This window comes from Microchirus variegatus (genome assembly GCF_963457635.1).
Source record: "Microchirus variegatus genome assembly, chromosome: 5".
NCBI classification, from domain to species: Eukaryota; Metazoa; Chordata; class Actinopteri; order Pleuronectiformes; family Soleidae; genus Microchirus; species Microchirus variegatus.
In genome coordinates this window covers 35,731,127-35,748,526 of record NC_139806.1, presented here as the reverse complement: position 1 = coordinate 35,748,526, position 17,400 = coordinate 35,731,127, and the positions used below count along the sequence as shown (strand labels likewise).

The 17,400-nt window shown below is 42.9% G+C and overlaps 1 protein-coding gene across 1 annotated transcript; it reads right to left on the bottom strand.

Annotated features, from left to right (window-relative positions):
* Positions 1 to 13,183: 13,183 nt before the first annotated feature.
* On the bottom strand, positions 13,184 to 16,220 carry zic2a (zic family member 2 (odd-paired homolog, Drosophila), a; the record flags this gene model as incomplete). Its single annotated transcript, XM_083890017.1, is given in 5 exon segments — positions 13,184 to 13,381; positions 13,492 to 13,655; positions 14,704 to 15,682; positions 16,042 to 16,086; positions 16,089 to 16,220. Coding segments are annotated over 5 exon segments (1,518 nt in total).
* Positions 16,221 to 17,400: the final 1,180 nt, after the last annotated feature.

Below are 17,400 nucleotides of genomic sequence, written 5' to 3'. Positions count from 1 at the left end.
ACAATGTTGAGAGAGAGAACGCTTCCTCTTTAACTCTGTGTTGACTTTGGTGAAAAAACTTTGAACGTGAAGCCTCCGCCCATTCATACAAACTCCGAACTCTTTGAATGGCTGCATACGAGTGCAGCGATTTCTGCAAAACGAGTGCAATAGGGGATAGTGAAATATTACTTTTTTTTCCGACAAGACGACATGTTTGTTGTTCGTGTTCGTTTTATATATTGTGACTGAAATAAGAATGGGCTGTTAATTTGCATACTGGCAACTCACAGATATATGTTATTACTGAACATAATGGCAGAATGATCACAGACATTTGTATTCTGATTAAACAGCCAATCTCCTGCAAATGTACTGCCTCCACAAAACAAAGAAGCGGTTATGAATGCAATTTATACGCAGCCATACTTACACCTTCATTACATATTTAGATACAGTCATCAGTTGAGCTAGATGCTAATGTTGGCCCTCTTACAATGAACTATAGACAATAACAACGACAGAAATTAAACAATCTGAGGACTGTAGCTGTTTTCCATGAAAACATTGTGTGAGTTCCTTGTAGATAATGCATTCATTATTACGATGCTGGATAAAATGACCCAACAGCGCTTTATTTTGGGGGAGTCTGACTGAAATGACCTCTTCTGTGGTCACAGATTGGAAACAATAGAGGAGGATCCTGACACATTCATACGCTCACGTCCCTCGCTCTGCGAGAAAACACCTCTTCACTGTGGACTCGTCGATGCCCGTGTATTGTGATGTAAATGCTCATTTGCATAAACGTGAATGGGAACCCAACAACAGGTAAATTGCCCAATTCCAGTGCTCTTGCAGCTCGTGATTCAGAACACATCTGCATTAGAAATGCTTCGGCGTGCTCAACAACCGGCTGAAGCACTTCTTGGTTACATGTCTATTGTTCAAGTCACGAAGTTCCCCGTATCGAGCCTGGCCCTGTCGTTCAGCAGAGAGGTGTAGAGGAGTGACGTGCTATTGCACATCTCCACTGTAGACTTGTGAACCCCCATACTGTAAGTGTCCCATTAACAGTTCCTGTAGGAGATGGGTGGAGATTGAATCTCAAAAGCTTTCCTTTTGTGTTTCTAATGTATGGCACTATTGATAGCAGGGCAATCAAGCATCTATGTGAAATTAGGAAGTGCAAGAGATAGTTTAGCGGAAAAGAAGAATATCCAACGTCCCCCCCGGCCACAGAAATACAAACGGACAAAATAATGAAAATATTTTACGCATGCACAGGTCTGACCGAAAGGTTGTTGCTTATAATATTTAAGTGAAGAGGCTAGGAGCGACTCTATTGTGCGTTAGGCATGCCTCTTGTTGGTGAGCAGAGCCCATGCATGTCAAGCAGAGGTGGGGCACTGTCCCTAGAGTCCACTATCACAGCAGGTTAACCTGGCACTGCTTTTCTAAGGACTGATTGCCAGGCCCCCCGCAGCTCGAGGTAAACCGACAATTTTCCATCAGCAGGGAAGGTGGCTTTATTAGTGGAGGGGGGGTGTGTGTGTGTGTGTGTGGAGGGGGGGGGGGGGTGCACATAACTAATAAAATGGCGTCCAAACCGTAAACACAGATTTCTTGGAGGCCTTTTAGAGAGAGTCGTTCAAATAAGCTCAAAGATATATTTCTGTGTGGTTGGACAGAACTGTACAAGACAAGTCTGTATCTAAAAGATTTAACGTGATGTGACACAGGAGCTCATCGCGCTCCGGCGTTCTGACAGGATGGAAACATTTACCTGAATAAAACAAAAAATGCAGGCCTTCTCTGAGATGAAACGGACTCTGTGAACAGCAAATCAATACCATCCCCAGGCTGCATGTGAATTTTTGCACCATAGATATTATATTTCCAAACAAAACACAAGCAAAACTAGAAAAACAAACACCACTTGTGATTCTATCTGGGCTTTAAAAAAAACAAAAAAACACAACCCCAACTTGGAGGGCAAACAAGTAGCACCTTATGGTTTTCAAGGTCTCCATTTGTTTTTTCATGTTCCACTGTCAGGTGCAGGGAGAGGGGAGAGTGGAGGAGAGAACGGCGAGCCATCGAGGGTTAAAAGGCCATGGCTGGGATTATAGCACAAGTAAGGACCCCATACTGTGGCCTGACATGCCTACCAGCTTACAGTGCATTTTTCTCTGACAATGCAGGGTCACACATGGTCAGAAAGCGTGAAATGTTTTCACACACATGTTGAAAGACAAGTGAAATGCTCCATGTTAAAGAGCCCCCTTCAAAAAAAACGGCGACCTTTCAAATAATAAAGTCATGTCACAAAGTCTAGGTTTACGTTTAGGCACACCCTCATCGTGACATCTGACCTTTAAGGAGCGTGTGAGGTCACATAGATAAGCCGTTTTCATGTAAAAATGGCATTTTCAGATAAAAACGGTCAGCGTACTAAAGTACTAATGCACTTTAAAAAAACAATATCGCGTGACCATTCTGGTAAACTGAGCAAACTGAATGGATGGTTTCTCTCCTCCGCAGGTGTCAGCTTACTTGTAGAGTGTTGTCAACAAGGAAAAGGGTAATAAAAAGGGAATTTTGTGAACTTTTATGAGGCCTGTTTCACACTGGATGCATTACAGCTGCAGCAGCATGTTAACATGTCAACTAATGAGACAGCTCACATGAGCATGCATGTCCCCTTTTTTTGGGAATAGACACCCTCACCGACACCGAGACACCGGCATTAGACCAAATTGGACAAACGCAGCCGTAAAACTGAGCCATTTTTAATCCTGCATTTTTGGGTGGCTCTAAAACACCAGGATCAGGTTTTTTACAGAGGTAAATATGTGTTTTTAAACTCAATAGAAGATGTAGGTTAACATGCTCCCCGGTTTGCCGGACGTTCCCATGTGCGTGACATTTTTTACACTTTGGTGAAGTAAAAAAAACATCAAAAGCCAGGCCGTCCGTCTTGTACACATGCACCCGTTCTTTCCCTTAGTGCCTTCAAAATGATCCTTGAAGGTAAAAAAAAAAAAAAACCTGCACGCACAAAGATCATTACTCTCCTCTCGCTGTTAATGAGAGGCCACTGTGCATGAGGACATAGCATGGGCCAGGTGGTAGTTACAGAGCAGCATGGGAGCTAACTAATCCTGCCACTGATGAACTCATCTGTCTGTCCGTCCACTCCACTCCGAGACATGTGCTAACATGCCATAATCGTCACAAGTGTACTTGTGCCCTGGGCTCTGCCACCTCAGCCACCTGATTAAGGCCTAAGTCCCAAAGGTATCAGTGTTAAAGCTTTGGTAATTCCACCCTTAGCTTCACACCACCCGGTCTATATAGCATTTCCATTAAATAATGTTATATCTTAGGAGAGTGCGGGAGATGTGTGTTAAAGCACAGCGCGCACGGGCGAGCAGCTGTGTTTCAGTTTGCTGAAATGACATTAGGTTGAATAAGCGAGCTGAAAATACATGGAAACATGATAATAGTGCAACTGTACTAACCCTGCAATTTTTTGGACTGAGTTTATGCTGGTGCCACGTCAAAGAATTTAATAAATTTAATAATTGTAATAAGACCATCAGCTATAAACTAGCTGCTGGCTAAACCAGAAACTGCCCAATACTGACAAGAAGCAAGGGGGCATATGACCACCGAGAATATAGTGGAGTGATTCTCAGTTATCCCTTGTATACTGGGACAAGAGGAGTCATCCAAGTAAACGGCAAACAGCAAATCCTTGGCTACAAGCATAGCTCGACTTAAGGCCAAATTATACTTCTCCGACTGCGTTTATCCGTCTGCGTCACCACGGAGACGCCTCAAGCCTTTATACTTCTGCGTCGTGGTGACAGACACGCGCTGCAATTTCCCGCCCGATCAGTAGGGGTCGCTGCGCAAGGTTGTTCTGCTTCAGGCTACAGTGAGCAATGGCGTCTGAGGGAGAAAGACTGTTGTTGTTGAAACAGTGGCTGTTTCTCACTTTTCTGTGTGACGGAACGCAGTTTTAAGATAATTTGAGGCGAGAAATTTAGCCATTTAGAGTCTAAACATGTGCTGTGTGTGTTAAGATATGACGTATTTATAGTTTGGCAGCGGCGTTATCGGCGGGGATCAGCTCCGCGTCTGTGGACGCTCGGTGCTCACTGTGAGCCGGCACAGAGCAGCTTCGCTCGGCCTGTCCTGAGGACCAATCGCAGCTCTTGCCGTCTCCGTTGTCCCTTGACGGAGTGACGGACACTTAAAAAATATTTCGTGCAGTCGGAGACGACGCAGAGGCTCTTTGACAGGCTCTGCGTCGACGCAGAGGACTCTGCGTAACCTACGTAGAGCACTTTACGCAGGAGTATAAATTGGGCTTCAGTTATCGCTTGTATACTGGGACAAGAGGAGTCATCCAAGTAAACGGCAAACAGCAAATCCTTGGCTACAACCATAGCGCGACTTAATCGTACTCATTGTCAGTCGAAATCTTTGTGCATGTGACAAACACTAGAACGCTTCTCCATGTGTCATTTTGAAAGTGCTCCCTGATGCAGCATTGGCTTTTCTTTGACTGCCGGCAATGACACTTTCCAAACATTTAACACTTGTGGGGAAATTTCTCATTCAATCTGAAAAGCGTTTGAACTGCAAACTGTTTACCCTCCCTCAAATTGTATGTTGTTGTTGTTGGTTTTTTTTTTCCACCAGCCGTGAAAAATATCTGTCATAAACGCCACTCTTTTCAAGCAATTCCCCATCTTCCTGCTTCACTGTTAGCTGCTGTCGGCAGTGCGTCTGATTTATTTCTCAAGTGTTGTGTGGGACAGAGGCTCCCACGTGGCACTTGTGAACCAGAAAAAAGGAGGGACTTCCAGAGGGGGCGAGCAAAGCAAAGGAGGCGCCCCCCAGCACTGAATGCTCCAGGTGAGAAATAAACTTAGCCCAGCTCTCTCCCAGAAAACAGGGCGCCGCACACCCATCAACGCCTCCTTTGCAGGTGTGCGGAGAAAAAGAGGATGTCAAACGGTAAAAAGGGCTCTGAAAAGAGCTGCGTGTGATGCTTTTTTATTTTGAGTCATGTTTATATTCATGTTCTGCATGACAAGTATGGATCGCTCTCAATTATATACGCAAACCTGACAGTAAGAGGTGCAGAAGCGCACTGACAAAACCGGTGGTTCCCTGACACTTTTCTACACAAACTATGCATCAACATTATGCCACACGATTTATTTTGTCCTGCAAATACACTCAATTGTATTATTTGAAAACTGACAAACAAAATTGAAATATCTTCATAATGAATCAGGACAATTTTTCCTATCAAAATAACCATGTTTTCCATCTCCTGAGTTGACTGACTTTGGTCGGTTACACATTTTAGTGCCAAATTGCAAGAATTAAACAGCTCGGCATTCGACTTCCTGTCTGAAATGTAACCGACTGCACTTTACTGTGCTCCACGTGCACATGGATGCATTTTAACAGACACAAAAAAAAATGACAGAATGTGACGCACGAACCGAAAGCTTTAATGTACAGTATTTATCCACTAGGGGTACAAACCTTAGGGAGCATTACACAGTGAATAGCACTGTCAGATGAATCAATCCCATCAATGGGAAATACACAAAAACACCCTGGGTCTAACAGGACTCGAGTGGACAAGGCATTGACATGTCAAGTGCTGAATGACTGCCTGTCAATACATTCACTGACCAGAAAGGTCTCTTACTGTCAGGGGACTGTGAGGTATAAGTAAAAGAGAGCGAGGGGAAAAAAAAAAAAAAAAAACTGGAGGTGAAAGTCAATCAAATTAGCTCCTTCCAACCCACTAGACTCAAGAAGCAGAGGTAAGCAACCAGAGCCTCTTCTGAGAGAACTGACGATGTCTGTGGGGTGCAATCTGAGCGGCACCCTGCGGAGAGAGGCTAGCACTGATAAACGCCTCTCGCTCCTTCACGTTTTCCCAATGAAATAAAAATATTTAATAGAATTTTGGGAATTACAACCGATACCCTACAAGACCGAGCGGTGGCTTTAAGTGAAATGCTGGTAAAAAAAAAAAAAAAAAAAAAAAAACAAGCAGCCGATTTGCATGTGACAAAGCCTACGCCAGTGTGTTTATTTGTTTGTCTCCTCTGGTGAATGGAACCCTCTGGAGGGAAGCAGACAGTGAAAATGTTGTTAAGATCAGAGTGATAATGACTTACTGAATGGGAGTCTGCATCGCGGGGACCGCAGCCGGTTTTGATCCCTGTCCGCTTTCATTTTTTTGTCTCATTAGATAAACCTGTGGAAGACAAGACAGCCTTTTTTTTTTTTACCACGGATGTGTTTTAAGATTCAACACATGTCACGCCACAACACATCACGACACAAACTGCTTTAGATTATGCTCCTGTCAATATTTGAGTGGGGGGTAAAAAAAACAATGAAAAACACCTGAGAAGAAAAAAGTAAAGCAGGCGACAGATGGAAGTGTGTGTGTGTGTGTGTGTGTGTGTGTGTGTGTGTGTGTGTGTGTGTGTGTGTGTGTGTGTGTGTGTGTGTGTGAGAGAAAGAGTGAGTTGGGAATAGTTGGGGGCATATTCAACTCACTCCTGTGTCATGTCACATAAATCTTTTTGAGTTTGAGCTTTTTTGTTTTCCGATCACTCTTGAATTGAATGTGAGTGACAGCAGAGGGGGGGGGGGGGGGGTGGGGGGGGGCACGAACACTGTGATCACACCTAGTTTTTTTGTTTTTTGTTTTTTTTTTGTCTTAATGGTCCTTCAGTTACTTTTTGTAATGTGTCAAAAATGATCGCCGAGAGAGAAAGATCAAGCAGACAGAGTGAATTTTTTAACGATTTGCAAATGTTCACATCTTTATACTTTTTTCCGCCCTGACCTTTTTAGTGTGCTGTCACTGTCAGTGGAGCGTAATTTGGATGACAAACATTGTTAATTTGCTCATTTACTTGTTCTCTCTCAGTCTGTCTTTTTAAAACAAAGACAATAATCGGGGTTCGCAGCAGATTGACGATGAAGCTTCGTCAACTCGGCTCGATTTTCATAAAACAGAAGCCGAATTGATCTACAAAATGAAAGGTTTTCACACACACTCTCTATTTCAACATAAATCTCCAGTGTGTACGGATTAGTAACATCTAATGGTGAGACTGCAGATTGCAACACATGGACACACATTATTTTCTACCAAAAAGCATGTTGTTTGCATAATAAGACGCACAAACGCTGCGGCTGGTTTTGTCGGCATAGCGAGACAAGATGGCGACCTCCAGAGAACAAGGCCCTTGTCTAAAATACATGTGAAATACTTTTTTCAAGGCTACAAAAACCAAGCAATTGGTGTTGTAATGCAATTATACACACACACACACACACACATATATTTGTCTTTAGTTCTTTTCTTTCCTTTCGGGATCATCTTCCTCCATCTTGCCCTCACCCTTGTGTAAACAAAAACTATTGAATTTCTGCCTATATTGCCCTAAATGTTACTCACTGGTTTTAAATAAAGAAATATACTCAACTCTGGATTGTGTTTACTCATTTATTTTGTGAAAGATCAGCTCTTCAGTGACATTTAGTGTCATGTTTGACCTGTTTACTCCAATGTTGATCTCGATGATTGCTTCATCTTAGGCTCAATCAAACGTCGAGTTTTGGAGCTTAAAACGTGAGAGAACGCAAAATGGCCACTAGGTTTGTTCTAGGACTTGCTGCCATTTCCCATAAAACAGAGCAGCACACACACACACACACACACACACACACACCACCCAGTCACCTTTCCACTGCGTGTCCCTCAGGGCACGGCTCTGGTCTGTTTGAAGATCAAAGAAGCTGAGGTAAAACAGCATGTTTACAGGTGTTGGGAAATTGAAAATTTCCTTGACTGAGTGTGGTTTTGAATGGAAAAGGAAGTCTGCGATTATATGTGTGTGTGCCGGTGTCAGTGTAAGGGTGGAGCCGTGACAAAATGATAAACTGTACCCTTGACTGGGATATATACAAACCTTTCTAAGATTGTGAATCTTTCAAACATAAAATACTTTTACGAAGGAGAGTGCATTTGCTATATACCGTGTTCCTGGTGTTTTTTGTGTTGTGTTTGCAGACAATGGGCCTTTTAATGGGGACAGAAGGTCCTGTAATTGCCTGCAGCAAAATAAAAGTTACCTGCAAACACTTCATATTCATACATGGCACATTGCCCACTGTGGCAAACACACAGACATGGCAAGTCATTGTCTAGGAGACATATTGAGAACTTCAATGCCAGGGGAGGATGCCGAGTTTGTACTTGAATTCTGACATTTTTGGAGGTGGTGGGGAGGGGGGTGGGGGGGGTGGGGTTTGCACAACAATAACCACAATCTCAGTCAAACTCAAGTATGTCATTTACTCTGCACCTCTCCACTTTGTGTGTCTCTGTGTGCCTGAGAGGACCAGTCATGCCAAGCTTTTCTGCATGAAAGGGAGAGTGTTTAGCTTTTTTGAGGCTATTTGTGCTTCTGACTCTGTAGTGTTTGTGTCCGATGGGAGGCGCCTGCGCCAGCTTCCTTTAAGAAAAAGGAAAAAAAAAAAGAAAAAAAAAGGAGTAGGGGGTTTTGTTTGTTTCTCCGCCGTGCCAGGAGAAGTGACAGCCATTCCGGCTCTTTCACAGAAACACATTCATCTGTTGTGTGAGAAAAGGCGGCCGCTGAACTCAGATGAAAGGCCACGGGGGCTGCGTTGCACAGGAAGACAGACTGTACATCCACTTCAGTGCAGAACACAACACGAGCCATCATGTCACAGAACAGACAGGCAGACGGAGAAAGGAGAGAAAAAAAGAAAATCACTGTCAATATTCATAATTTGTCTTTATGGATTGATATTAATGGTCAGAATTAGTTTACCTTAAAAGTCCTATACGTCACACAGCTCCTCCCCTCCAAAGTATAAGCCCACAGCCGTTATATTGACGCATGAATATAATGTTTATTATTTATTTTTTATTCTATTCTTGCTAATTATTTACTTGAGAAATAGCCTGTGTGTCATTTCAATTTCCATGACTTTTATTTGCAGTGGGCGTGGAGCGGGATAAGCTGTTAGAAGTGACGCTCAGTGTGTGTGTGTGTGTGTGTGTGTGTGTGTGTGTGTGTGTGTGTGTGTGTGACTATAAATAACACAGGCCGGCGAACGGACACGTTCGTTTCATTAGAGCGGGTCAAATTCAATTAGAGGATCTGGCGTTTGTTTTAAAAGTTTTCTTTCACAACATGGTGACGGACGAGCTGTGTTGTTTCTGCCGAGGATCGAGGCCCGTTTGACAAAGTGAGACAAGTGTTGTGGCCTTGACACATATTTTACCCCCTTTTAAAGTCCACCAATCCAATGCCTTCATTTATTCCATCACGCATTTATTCACGAAACTCTTATATATATATATTTATGTATATATCGTACAAACATTTTCTTTATTATACGTAATTAAAATAACGTCCAATAATCACATCCAGCAAGTGAAAACTTTTGTAGATTTATATTCTACAATCTATTACATTATTATTAATAATAAAACTATTGTCTCTATCTTTGTCACAGTCTAACAGTCACAGGTGAATTGATAAAGACGGGAATAATTCTTTTTTTTTTTAAACTTGCCCGTTTGTTTAAAAAGAAGTTTTACAGCTGATTATTATTGTTTATTTTGTGCTAACACTAAATATGATTACATTTATTTGACAGCAAGCTTGTTTGGGTTGTTCCAAATCATGCATGCAAAACAAATGATCACGTGAATTTCGACGCTTCACCTCTGAAGGTAAATCCAAGTGTTGCATTGTCAACAGATATGAAAAAAAATATTTCACAGTTTTCCCTTGAACATATATTTTGAGCAAAATGACATTTAACTAGACTCGCCTTAAATTCCAACTTTGAAAGGATGGATATGTATTTTTTTGTTTGTTTGTTTTTAAATATATTATTAAATATGTTGTTGTTGTTTTCGTTTCAAACATAACTTGTGCGTCGTGTCTCCGTGTCATCTTCAGTTCTGCAGCGTTGTTGTGGTTGTGCGCGCGGATCAGAGTCTGGTGGGACACGCACCAGAGACTCAGGCGGCCGCTGTGGCGTCACTTCGAAAACGCACTGACTAGATTTTTCATTCCCTGGAGGCCTGCGATCATCATCATCATCACCGCCCCGTGACTGCTTCACCCTCTGCACCCTCTTCGCCCCCCCCCCACCCCCCCCCCCTCATCCCCCCCTCCCCCACAACATAACCAGAATTAATAACTGAGAGAGCGTTGGTGAACTGTTCATCATAAATGTGACCTGTGGCTGCACTTCACGACCACCACTACTACCCCCCCCCCCCCCCCCCACACACACACACACACATCCAGCACCCACCCACACTGTGTCTCAAACACACACAAACGCAGTTATGTCCAGATGAATAAGGAAATATTATCACAAAATCTCCTACCTTCACTACTCTTGTTACATACTATTATTTATTGATTTACCTGTCTTTCTATTTCTTTGTACACACTAAATCCGGATATGAACAAAAAAAAATGCTGTGTATATTGTCTGTGAAATACATTTGATTAGTTACCTTCCTCCTTGTCATAGTTAAAATGCAATTTTCATACTCGTCTTGAAAATAAACACAGAAAAATGAAAACGTGGACGATCTTTCGTTTCACGCAGATGACGCAGTGACTTCAAATATTTTTCCTCCTGAACTTTGACCCGAGGTCAAATCTAAAAAAAAACCTTAAAAAGAAACAGCACAAATGCGGAGCAGCGTTTAGCGCCACCTCTTTACAGTAAAGTCAACAATAGTCAAACAGCTGTAGGAGGTGAGAGGAAGGAGAAGGAGAAGGAGGAGGGGAAATAAAAAAAAAAAAGCTCTTCCTCCTCCTCCGTGGATCAATATCAGCGCAGCAGGAGCCGAACAGGAACCGGCATCGACGCACTGTGTGGAGCTGACCTTTCCCACTCCCAACAGGTCATACCATCCTCCGCCGGAGAGGTCAGCGGGCCATGCAGTCACTGTATAAAGGTGCCATTAGCAGGTGATTTCAAATGAACTGCGTATAAACATTAAAAATATGGCCCTATTGTCTTTATCCTACACAAAATGAAATCGACTGCTTTTGTAAATATGTTGCTCGTAAAAAAACCTCAAATAAGACTGTATTATTTAAAAGTTCGTAACTGGTTTTAAGTGATTCTTATTCCCTTATTAATCAGCATCGCTTATGAAGATCCTGCCACATTCTTTATTTACTACATGCTCGCGTGCGCCAAGTAATGTGAGCAGCTTGTATAACAGGAGGCAGCAGCTCCATAAGACACACTGAGTGCCACTTTACAGCAGCAGCAGCGGAGGAGAGGAGTCGGTGAGCACCAGTCATATCCAACCATCACTAACTAAGTCCCACTATACTTGTTTGTGAACATCCATGAAACATGACTCACATAACAGCAAGCAAGCATGCGCAATTTGGCACAAAACGACAAGAAAACAAATGCAAATGACGACGGTGACATTTCCTTCTCGTGGGCCTCCATTGCTCGGAGGTCTTAGATCCTTATTAGAGTTATTGTCTTCACTCATAACAAAGCAAATTAAAACAAACCCATGTGAAGGTTCCTCTTTCAAATCATCTAAATTAACTGCAGTCAACAGGTCAAAGCAGCTCGCGACTGCAGCGCATGTGGAAAAGACAAACGTATACAAGCACAGGTCAAGTTCAAGTTCACGTGCTGCGCCTATTCCTGTACAGTTAAGTGTCCACGCATCATGCAGCCCCCGCGGGACAAGGCTCTGCATTTACACGCTGTGTTTTTCAAATAAACTCAGTAAATGACCCGAGGAAACATAAAGGGTTGAGGTGTGATCACAAAACCTGAGTTTGTTTTCTTTATATGAATTAAATCAGTTCATAAATAAATTAAATAAATAAATAAAACCCTGAAGGCATATTGTGACGAGTTAAAAATCAATTCTCGTTTTCATATTGTATTTTTTAATAAATCTCTATCTATAGCATAATAAGAACACTTCTCAAATCTCTTGTTTATCTACAGCGTCACAACAGCACTTATATAGTTTGGGGCCTGTAAAGCTTTGTTAAGCAGCAGGTAAAACAATTGTTTTCAATTTTGAACTAAAAATTCAAATAATTTACCGAGCATTAATGAATAAGTTATATCTTTAAAAAATGGAGGATTAATGCAACTAAATGCCCCCAAAACTAGACTATTTAACTGCACCAGCAACACAAAGCATGCAAAGGCAAAACAAAACGAAAAAATAAAAGAAAAATATTTAGCACTTGCAACACCTTTTATTATATTTGTATGCAGTAAAATTCTTATCACAATAAGGAAGGAAACACCTCTTAAAACTTTGAACAAAAGCACAAAACGAAACCACTGCCCATGTTTAGCTCGTAATTGTACATATTTATAGTAAAGAAACATTCTTTATAAATACTGTTTCATCTGTAGCAAGTAAATACCATAATTTAATTACAAATGGATAAATATGGCAGCTGATATTTACAAAAAAAGGATGGGTGTAGTTACAGAAAATCCAACGGCACAACGTTTATTTTCCCCCACAATCTTCCAGATAGTATTTCACAATTCAAACTTGCAAAGCACAAAACATCACAAGTTAAGCCCCCGACAAACTAAAAATATACATTCACAAGCATAATATTGTGGTCTGTTTGAGTTAAATGTTAACTTTGGCACTCTTTCCAGTTTATAGGTGTTACGTATAGTACAATCAATTTGCCTTAAGATCACAATATTCAACAGTATAGTACAATTTAATTGTAATATGTGCACTAAAAGTCCAGTTCGAGAAATAGCTACCATTGAAGGAACATCTATACACCAAAGACGGACAAAACTAGCACAACCGATGGGAAAAGTGGGCTTTTAGTAATTATTTACAATATGAAACACACCTCGACTATTATACACATTTTTCCTCTGTTGGTTATCATCATCATCCCTGGTGAATCAAAAGCAACAAAATAAAAAATAAATGTTTTTGTTTTCTGTGTGTCTGTGTGTGTGTGTGTGTGCCTCGTGCGTGCACGTGTCCCAGATCTGCGAAGCCAGTGTGTGTGTATGTGTGTGTGTGTGTGGCTTATTTCATCTTTTAGTCCTACTACACATACCATTCACTGAAATTGGAGGATAGGACACTGTGGCTGGTGTTGCTGTTGTGGACAGCTGAGGCTGGGGACATGGTGGTGTTGCTCTGGGTCTCGGTGGTGGGAGACACCAGGCCTGGGGGTGTGGATGATTCATACCCAGAGCTGGCTGCTGGTGATGAGTCTGATGCTGGTGGGGAGGCTTCGTGGACCTGAAAGGAAAAAAAAATACAATTAGCTTTTGAAAATCTGACACAAATAAAATCATGACGTGAATTATTTATTTAGACTCCACAAATGATTGATATGAACTATGATTTACCTTCATGTGTTTTCTTAGGGAGCTGGGGTGTGTGTAGGACTTGTCACACATCTTGCACAGATATGGCTTGTCCGACGTGTGAACGTGCATGTGTTTCTTTCGGTCGCTGCTGTTTGCAAACCGTCTGTCGCAGCCTTCAAACTCACACTGGAACGGCTTCTCTCCTACAGGGACATTAAATGCAAAAACAACCAAGGAGGGAGGAAAAAGAAGAAGAAGAAGAAAAAGGGGTCAGATATATGTGCGTAAAACCGTTCACCATTTCAATGGGTTGCAATTCTTAATGTGAAAAAGTTGAGAGTGTTGCGCGCATGGAAATCACAGCAATCGAGTTTTCAACAACTCAATTTGTGATGTTTGAAGAGTTGGTTTTAAATAAGAATGAAGGAGGGGGTTGGTGCGTCCTATTAAGACTGAAAAATGCGCATAGTGATTTTGGTAAGGGGGTGGGAGAGATAGATGGAGGGGTGGGGGGGGGGGGGGGGGGCAAGGCCGTCCTCAGCAGGCCTTATACAGAAGGCGAACCATTTGCTGGGAGACAATAAAAATCTAATTAGCACCTGACCAATTCCATGGCACGACACTATCGTGTATTTCCCAAGAAAATAAGTGGAAATGTGAAAGGCTGGTAATGGCCCCGTCTAGCACCTTATATAGGCTCATGTCTATGAGGACGCATTAGAAAAGAAAAAAAGGCAAATCCTCGGGCATAAACAACAGCTCTGTGTGTGCCTGTGTGCTCCTGTGCTTGACTCTACACCCACATTCTGAACTGTACCCAAACCACGTCTGTTTTGTAAGCGCAAATGGAGAAAGTGCTGTGGGCCACCCCAAAAAAAATACAGTAAATAAATACAGTAAATATTTGCAACTGATATGATTTACTACACGCCTCGCAGCTCTGCAGTGCACGCACACCCCTCTTTGACCCATTTTAAGTTTAACCCAAAACATCAAAGCCTTCAGTTTTTTTTTTCTTCCCCTGCACGTTTGGAAAATGTTTCGCACGAGAAACTGTCCCTGTAGCTGTTTACTGATTTTAAATAACAAGAAACACTTTTATAAACTCATCCACTCTTATGATCTACTTTAGCAGCTGATAACCAACATCTCTGATATAAAAAAAACAACAGGGTTTATAGTAACAACACTAACGCCGACACGTTTTTAAAAAACATATGAATAAAATCAGACAATTGCACTGATAATTACCTGTGTGCGTCCTCTTGTGTATCTTCAAGTTCTCCGACCGTGCGAAGACCTTCCCGCAGCCGGGGAACGGGCAGGGAAAAGGCTTCTCTCCGGTGTGCACTCGAATGTGATTAACCAGTTTGTATTTCGCCTTGAACGGTTTGCTCTCGCGGGCGCATTCCTCCCAGAAGCAGATGTGGTTCGTCTGCTCCGGTCCACCGACGTGCTCCACGGTTACGTGCGTGACCAGCTCGTGCATGGTGCTAAAAGTTTTGTTGCAACACTTCTTCGGGTTGCAGAGCTGCTCGGGGTCGATCCACTTGCAGATGAGCTCCTGCTTGATGCACTGTTGCCTCATGTAGCGGAAAAAGGCACCGGGGTGGTGATGCGCTGCCATGTTCATCCCCATGTTCATATTCATGGAGCCGTACTGGTTGTGGAGCTGCGCGGCCGAGTACGGGTCGGTCCTCGGACTGGAGACCTGGTGGTACTGGTCGGAGCGTCCGAAAACTTCACCGGGTAGTCCGAGCCTCATTTGGCCGTTCAGGACATTCGGGGATCCGTGGGACCCATGTTGCTCGTGGATCCCGGGGAACAGAATGTGGCCTTGAGAGTCTGTGTGGGAGTGATGGAGGGATCCCGCCGTGGGGCCAAAAATAGTGTGTTGGCTGCTCGCCGGAGAGGATTCACCGAAGCCACGACTGCGAAAGAGAAAGTCCCTGGTGGAGTTGAAAGGCGAGCTCGCGTACGACGTGACATGGGCGGCGTGAGCCCCCAGAGCCGCAGCGGGGTAACCCGGCGCCTGGGAGGTGAAGGCAGAGCTCTGTCCCGGAGACAGATCGTGGTTGAGCTTAAACGCGCCCATGTGTGCCGAGTCTACAAAGCTATTCTGTGCCAAACTCAAGTCTCTGTCCTGCATCTCGCTCGCTGAGTGATGCCTGGCAAACGAGCCCACTCCCAGTCCGGAGAACTGGTGACCGGCATCCAGCAACATTTTATTCAACAAACAAAAAAATATATATATTTTTTTTTTTAAACTTAAATCAGCACCGCTCAGATCTACAGCGATGAACTTAAAAGAAACAACAACAACGAAAAAAATCAAATGTTGACGCTGGGACGCAACGATTCAACTTCCAACCTTGGAAACACCATATCAGGTGTGATTCAAAACGTTGCTCCGATCATGAGGAGGGAAAAAAAAAATCAGCTTGGCTTAGCAGAGACTGAATTGAATTCTAGTTAACTTAAAAAAAAAAAATCCAAACGTATTGAAGAGTTTCCTCGCGTCCCCTCCTCTCGACTGCGACAGTTGGTTTGCGTTCAGATTGCACAGGAAGAATTAAATAATTATCTTACTAGGTGTTCCTCTGCGTGCACAGGGCGAAAGTAGCAGGAGCATCTCCAAAAAATCGCTGTTCCGATTGGGGTTTGTATTTGTTTCTGTGGCTTTGCCTGCCTTTAACGCGGAGGCTCCCTGTTTCTCCGTGGACTGGCTCTACCTCCTCTTCCGCCCCCTTTAACTGGAGCCCGTTCATTCTTTCCTCGCAGCCTCATTGGCCACCGCGCCTCATCAATCCCAGGTGCCCCTCCAATGGCAGGAAGCGCTTTGGCGACTTAATAGTGCAACGCCATTTTCCACTAATAATTACCGCCTACTTTTGGGGAAGAACATTTGGGGGCGAATATACAGGCAAAGGCGAACACGACACGGGTAGAGGAGCGAACGCGGTCTTGTTGTTTACGTTTCATAGGTGCCAAGTTGTAATGTGTTGGAAATGGAAATGTTGGTGCGTGTATTTTACAAAACCACGAACGATACACGTGTGGTCTGTTTTAATGTAATGCAAAACTTTGTGTTGTATTTCTTTTTTTACATTCTTTATAACATGGAGCCCGTTATAAAATCACACATAAATAAACCTTCATGATCATAAGACTATGATGACAGGACGCGTCCAGACGCGTCCAGTACGCACGTCAGAGGAGACTTTTACGCACAGACCTCTTCGTATATTTAAGCGCGTCAAACACTGTTGCTTGGATATGAAATTATTATTTTTAACTCCAGATTTCTCAAGAGGGGAAAACGCATAGTAAACAATGATAGCATTTATAATACTACAATAAAATGTACTGTTGACACACCTGTTTTTGTTTTAATAAATGTCACCATTTGATGTTAACTGTTGATATATCATGATAATCCATAACTAAATATAGTTACTGTTTATTAAATCGTTCACATTTGACGTTCCACTCACTCGAGTGTGGCTCCATATGGCGCCCAGTGTTTTGTTTTTGTTGTTATTATTATTCGACTGTCGGGTGGAACCACAACTGGGCCTTTAGTGGCGCAGCTCTGCTACACATGGCAGCCGCCGTGCAGCGGTTGCTGTGTGCTTTTAATGGTTCCATATGTTGCTGGTTCTGCTTCCTCGGTGGTTCTCACAGTCACCGCACCAATTAAGTGACACGTTATGGTGGTGAACTGCGCTTTAGATCCAAGTAAACCATTAGTGACCTATAAGGTCGTGTCTTTCCTGCAGCTCGCGATCATAAACTTCCAGCAATAAATACAGTGGCTTTGGTCGATATCAAGTGAGGATATTATGAGTGATGTTTTCTTTCAGCTTCTTCCTTAAGAAAACAGTGGGGTACATGCATCGGCACTGTTTTTTTGTTTTTTTTGTTAACTGACACTCGTTACATTCTACG